Source organism: Zerene cesonia, chromosome 20 (assembly GCF_012273895.1).
Source record: "Zerene cesonia ecotype Mississippi chromosome 20, Zerene_cesonia_1.1, whole genome shotgun sequence".
NCBI lineage: Eukaryota > Metazoa > Arthropoda > Insecta > Lepidoptera > Pieridae > Zerene > Zerene cesonia.
The window spans coordinates 9,509,327-9,515,595 of NC_052121.1; the positions used below are offsets into that span (position 1 = coordinate 9,509,327).

The window sequence follows — 6,269 nt, forward strand, 5'->3', positions numbered from 1 at the left end:
ACTTATAAAATCTCATTGCAATAGGAAAACTTTATATTCCAATGGGTTAATACTCAATTCTGATTATTTACTTTTGACTTTTTTTGTTAACAGAGAGGAAGTCTTTCAAACTATACTCTTTCTTTTGTGGGAAAACAGAATGTTATTTTTTATCCGCTATAGTAATTTCGGCCACCGGTGGTATCTTCTATGGGACGAACCTAGGTCCAACTCTACAATTTTTTCTGTATAGTAGTGGTACTACGTCAGAAGTACCCGTGATATTATGTCCTAGTACACAGTGCATAATCTATGGTATATAAATTTGACATTGGCAAATAGTTGAAACTTTTGCCATTATGGAAGAAAAAAAAAATGTCAATTTGTTGGCTGTTGTCAAAGTCATGAATCACCTGGTCCACAATTTAAAATAAATTAACTTTACAACTTGGGTATTTTTGAGGCTATAATTGTAAAATAAGCACTTCGAAGAAAAATTACATTTAACCTACATAACATGCCTGTCCCATGTAAAACAGGCTGTGGCAAAAATGCCATGTTAAAGGTAACCTAATTTCTTGAATATTTATAAATATGTGTTTATGACTCTACACTAAATATTCTTAAATATTATTATTAAACTATTTTAGCGGCCTAAAACTGGAGATGCATTATGCAAAGAGTGTTTCTTTTGGGCTTTTGAGACCGAAATCCATTTCACGATCACAAAAGGGGAATTATTCAAACGTGGAGATTCCGTTGCTATAGCCGCTTCAGGTGGTAAAGATTCCACAGTACTTGCTCATGTACTCAAAACGTTAAATCAACGTTACGATTATGGCCTCGATCTTATGTTATTATCCATAGATGAAGGAATAACAGGATATCGAGACGATAGCCTCGAAACTGTGAAACGCAACAGAGACGATTATGAAATGAATTTAAAGATACTTTCATACAAAGATCTGTATGGTTGGACGATGGATGAAATTGTCGCACAAATAGGACGTAAGAATAACTGTACTTTCTGTGGTGTATTCCGACGGCAGGCATTAGATAGAGGGGCTGCTATGTTGAATGTAAAATGTATAGCAACAGGTCACAATGCTGATGATATTGCCGAAACTGTGCTTATGAATGTCCTACGTGGAGACATAGCGAGGCTAAATCGGTGCACAGCTATTTCCACGGTAAGATTGAGTATTTATAATGATTAATAAAATCCTACAAATATTATAAGCATGAAAGTATATTGCTACTTATGTATGGCTATATGAGTGTTTGTTATTCTTTCACGCAAAAACAGCTTTTCATATCTGTATGAAATATAGTACAGAGATAGATTATAGTCTAGATTAGTACATAGTTTCCTTTTTCATTGCAAAAAGCAGTCTTAAAAGCATATTAAACTTTATTATTTTTACGTTGATTTTCGTTACAGGGCAGTGAAGGTACAATACCTAGAGTAAAACCTTTAAAATACACATATGAAAAAGAAATAGTAATGTATGCACATTACAAGAAGCTGGTATATTTTTCAACCGAGTGTATTTTTGCACCAAATGCATACAGAGGACATGCAAGGGCTTTGCTAAAAGATTTAGAAAAGATCAGACCATCGTGTATCATGGACATCATATATTCAGGTAAGATTTAATATAAGCAAAATTAAATGGATTAAGGATAATCCTTATTACATTACATTATAAATGTGAAACTAAGGAGACTTTAGTGAGCAATTTCAGGGAGACTCCTTTTTATTGCAGCATAAAATTTCAAATTTTTTCAAAAAAATTTCAAATATCTCGTATACATGTGAATGAATACCCTTTGACTGTGCACCTGAAACTGGACAACTTTTACATAAATTTGATTTGACATATTATTATGTACGAGTTACTTGAATGAATGAAATTTTATGTGATGCACATATTTTGAAAACCTTATGTAGGACAGATTGTTTTTACTGTTTAGGTCAGATTTAATAATTATTTTACTATCTTATAATAATAAACGGGCATGTTTCCCGCAACTCGACTACAAAAATATACATATTAATATCTAATAATTATTAGGAATTTTTATTAGAATTAAAGTACATCTGCATTAAAATTATCATACATTCGTGATATTGTTTGTGCTTCTAAATGCACTAAGTAGCTGGCATAATTATTTTATACTAGCTTTCCGCCCACGTGGAATTCGGTTATATCGCGCGACATGGTAAAGAGTAGCCTTTCCCAAGGTCTAGACTGTTTGTCGAAATTGGTTAAGTGGTTTAGGTGTGAAAGAATCTTACATGATTTTATGTTTGACGAGGAAGGTAAGGAACTTCTATACTAATTTTCTATCCCTATTATTCTTTCCCAAGTTCAGCTCCATCTTCATGCCAAATTTTATCATAATCGGTTTGATAATAGATATACATTCACAAAAATTTCTAAATGTTTTTTTCGTATTTATAATATTAGTACAGATTATTATTTTCTCTTCAGGTGAAACAATGGCTGTTAAAGAGGCGGTATCCCTGCCATCACAGAGAGTGTGTTCCAGATGCAATTTCGTTTCCTCTCAAGAGGTTTGCAAGGCATGCGTCCTACTAGAAGGCTTGAACAAAGGGTTGCCCAAACTTGGTATCGGGAAAAGTTCAAAAGCAAAGAAGATGCTAGAAGATTATAACGCCAGACAAAAATTGGCGGCGGAAATTGAAGAAATGAATGAGGAATTTAAGAAAAACAACTGTGTGTCTAAGGGAAAAGTGTGTAAAAGTAGTTGCAATACAAACCTTTCTGGTGATGTGAATCGTACACATAGTGATGTGTGTAATAGTAATTGCAATTGTATTTCAAAAAACTTGGTGTTACCAGAAAATCCTAAAGTAAATAAACTAATAAAAGAATATGGTTTGCCGGATTCGAAAGATGTGGAAATTAATGTGACATCAAATGGGAAAGATTTAAGTGATTCGGAAAATGAGAGTATTTCATTAGAAGAAGAGAATACGTGTGGTGGTGCTTGTGGTAGTAATGGCTTAAGTATGACATTTTGACTAAACATACATATTAAATTTGTCTTGTATATATTAAAAAAATTATTTATATATTGTAAATAAAAATCATTTATTTTTAAACATACACTTTATTCCATCTCACAGTAACAGGTTTAATGCTAGGCATTGTTAGTGATCTAGTTAAAATAAATATCTTATATTTTATGAGCACTATAATACAAAACACATTGTTTTTAATATTGCATTATTTTTTGTTATTCCAAAATATGTATCGTTTACTTACTACTGATTGTGAAATTCTGATAATCAATAATATTTATTTTAATTTTACAGTTAAAATTACATTGAAGTTAATTACAATTTTTTAATTAAAAAATGAAATCCATAAATAAAAAATTATATTTCTCTATGTTATAAATGCTGGTGCACGAGACTCTATCCTCTCTCTGCAAATGGGGCAGTTGTCGCGAATATTTTCTGAGCAGTCTTCACAAAGGCACACATGTCCACATGGCAACAGTATTATCTGAAATATGATATTATTTAGTTACACCTTACAGTTGCTGACTTATTTTAATTAGTAGGCGATTGGTAAATATTACCTAATATCAGCCAATGACAGATTGAAAAACACCCAAGTTCTTACACCAAAAACATCTTCCGAATTGTGGAAACAAAAACGTAAACAATAAACCATGCAACCTCCTTAGCATAATCATTAAAAAAAAAAAAACCAGCGACCAACCTCTTTAGGATTATCTGTGCAAACCACGCACAGCTGCACGTCGCTCAGCCCCTTGTCCCTGTTCTGCGCGCGCCGCTCGCGCCGGCCGGCCGCCAGCTGCCGCTTCATGCTGTCCTCGGCGGCGCGCCGCTTGCGCCGCTTTATGTACTTGTACGCTATCCGGCCGGACGCGACGGCGGCTACAGCTCCGAATACCACTATTAGAACCCTGTTGATAGTTATTTATACATTTTGTCATAAAGAGTAAAGGAAGCAAAAACTACTAACAGACGCAAAAATATCCGTCCTTATGGCTTAATTAATAATGTTTGTTTCTTATGCTTTTAAATAGGCGTAGACTTGATGGCATGACAGAACATGCAATTTGAACACTATAAGAAGATAAAACTTACTTTCTAAATAACACAATTTAAATGCCTTTTTGAGCAACATTGTGTGCTACACAACTGCGCATAGAATTGAAAATAAAAGTAAAATGGTCAACAAGTTACATCATGAATAATGTATTCGTTCAGACAAATGAATCGGTTCTGAAAATAAAACAAAATCATTACTTGGCTGTTTCGTAGACTTTTTCCGGTTGTCTGTGCGTCGTACAGTGTTTGTTTCACGTAAAAACGAATAGGCCGATTTTGACAAGTTTTTATATGGTGATAGACCAATATTAATTTTTTTAAGATATCTATGTAACCGGAGGATAAATATAAATTCGCGAGTATGTATTTAAATTAAGTGTCATTGGATAGGTCTTTAAAAAGAATGTGATTACAAGAGACAAGATCCCTACCAAATTTTATGAACATTTATAATAAAATATTTACTGCTTACCTCAACAAATCTCTAGAACTAGCCAACCGCTTCAGTAAGCTGGATTTTGTCGCTGTTGTCAAATATAACGGTAGACCATCTTTGGGCGGCTGTATTTTCAGTCCCGAGCTGTTTCTGCTGAGTTCCCCAATTGCAGTGATGTAGGAACCGTCACGTAACATCTCCTCCATTGTCTGCAGTCCTCGCTGCCGAACACCAGAAAAGAATCCCCACACATGATCTATGACTCCTGGCGACATGGGCTCAAACTTGTCTGATATAACATCAAGATCTGAAAGATACATATTTGTATTAAGTCAATCTATTGTCACAGCATCTCCATGTTTTCTTCGTAATATTTAAATTTCTACTCAAAATATTACTAAACAAATTTTTTGCCACTTTTAGAAAGCAACGCTTGTGAATCAATGAAATTAATATACAGAAAATTAAATTCATATTGAAGTCCTGAAAATAAATCAACACTTTAACTCTTAATGACAATTGATAGTCACCCAATAGTTCTGCAGCCAGTGCATCAACAACTTCAATGCTATGTTTGCCATTTGTGAGCACAAATGGTGTTGCATTACAGACCTCATGGATGGTACGCGTTTGATCTGACCAGAAACCAGCAGATGTTCTGGCTATCACATGCTCCTTTATTGTCAACCTACAAGGAGATTTTATTCAGAATAACTCAACACATTATCTAGGTATGTTAAAATTCTTATGTATATATTAAAATTTTCTTATAATTTTCAAATACTACAATGCATATAATTGGAAGAAATATGTTATTATGATCTGAGATAATATTTTACAGTCAAGACAAATACTATACCTTTGTATTACTCCAGTGACCGACTGATTGTAATTACTAGTAATTGGATTTCCAAGTGGTTTCACAAGCCCTCTAATTACAACATAGGGTATAACACAATTTGGGTATTTGTGTATTTCTTTCTGAAGATTTAAATCTATGTCCAACACTGGTGCTGTCTGAAATGACCAATATTTTCTTAATTGTTGTCAACATGTGACATGATTTCATGATAACAACAACAGAAACATGTCATCTCCATACCCATCGTTTATTACTTGCAAAAGCACTTATTTCCAACTCTCATTTATAAAATAAATTATCTGCAAATCTTGGTATTCGCCCCCGCTAAATTAAAAACTGACATTTTCAAAAATATTTGGTCGAAACTTTTTGTATAAAATAATATAATATTTATCACAGTTAAAATATAATTCCTAATTGGTTATAAAAAGGTAATTATTTGCATATTTTATGGTAAGTAATACGGTTTAAAATGAGCTACATAACTTTAAAATAAATGATAGTTGAAGTACCTGTAGAGCGTTTAGTATGTGTTTACATTTGCTCAGCTGCTTTACACAAAATCCCAATATTAAAGAGTCTATACTCAAAACAATAGCCTCGGCAATTACTTCCGAAAGAAAATCCATTTTAATGCAAGCTATGCTTTAGTTTGGAAACATAAAATTTTGATTAATGTTTCTCTTGTTAAATAATATTCACATCTTAAGGTTGATATGTTATCTAATTACTAAAATAACCTCAATTAAAAAAATATTTGTGTTTGACAACTGTGAATTGACATTGTTTTGACTGCAATTTGATTCAATTCAATTCAATTTTTTTGTTAATGGCAATTTTGCTTTGTACAATTCTGCCAGTATCACGTTGGGAAGATTATA

At 32.9% G+C, this 6,269-nt stretch overlaps 2 protein-coding genes across 2 annotated transcripts; one reads left to right on the top strand and one right to left on the bottom strand.

The window, feature by feature from the left end:
* Positions 1-365: 365 nt before the first annotated feature.
* On the top strand, positions 366-3,060 carry LOC119835084 (cytoplasmic tRNA 2-thiolation protein 1). Its single transcript, XM_038359699.1, has 4 exons — positions 366-544; positions 630-1,169; positions 1,421-1,625; positions 2,475-3,060. Exons 1-4 carry the CDS (start codon positions 497-499, stop codon positions 3,026-3,028), a joined length of 1,347 nt encoding a protein of 448 aa, XP_038215627.1. The 5' UTR covers positions 366-496; the 3' UTR covers positions 3,029-3,060.
* Positions 3,061-3,101: 41 nt separating this feature from the next.
* Positions 3,102-6,171, bottom strand: LOC119835085 (mitochondrial E3 ubiquitin protein ligase 1). Its single transcript, XM_038359700.1, has 6 exons — positions 5,901-6,171; positions 5,386-5,543; positions 5,057-5,214; positions 4,563-4,833; positions 3,735-3,942; positions 3,102-3,515 (listed from the first exon to the last, which is right to left on the bottom strand). The coding sequence occupies exons 1-6, from the start codon at positions 6,015-6,017 to the stop codon at positions 3,396-3,398; spliced, it is 1,032 nt and encodes a 343-aa protein (XP_038215628.1). The 5' UTR covers positions 6,018-6,171; the 3' UTR covers positions 3,102-3,395.
* Between the last annotated feature and the right edge of the window lie 98 nt (positions 6,172-6,269).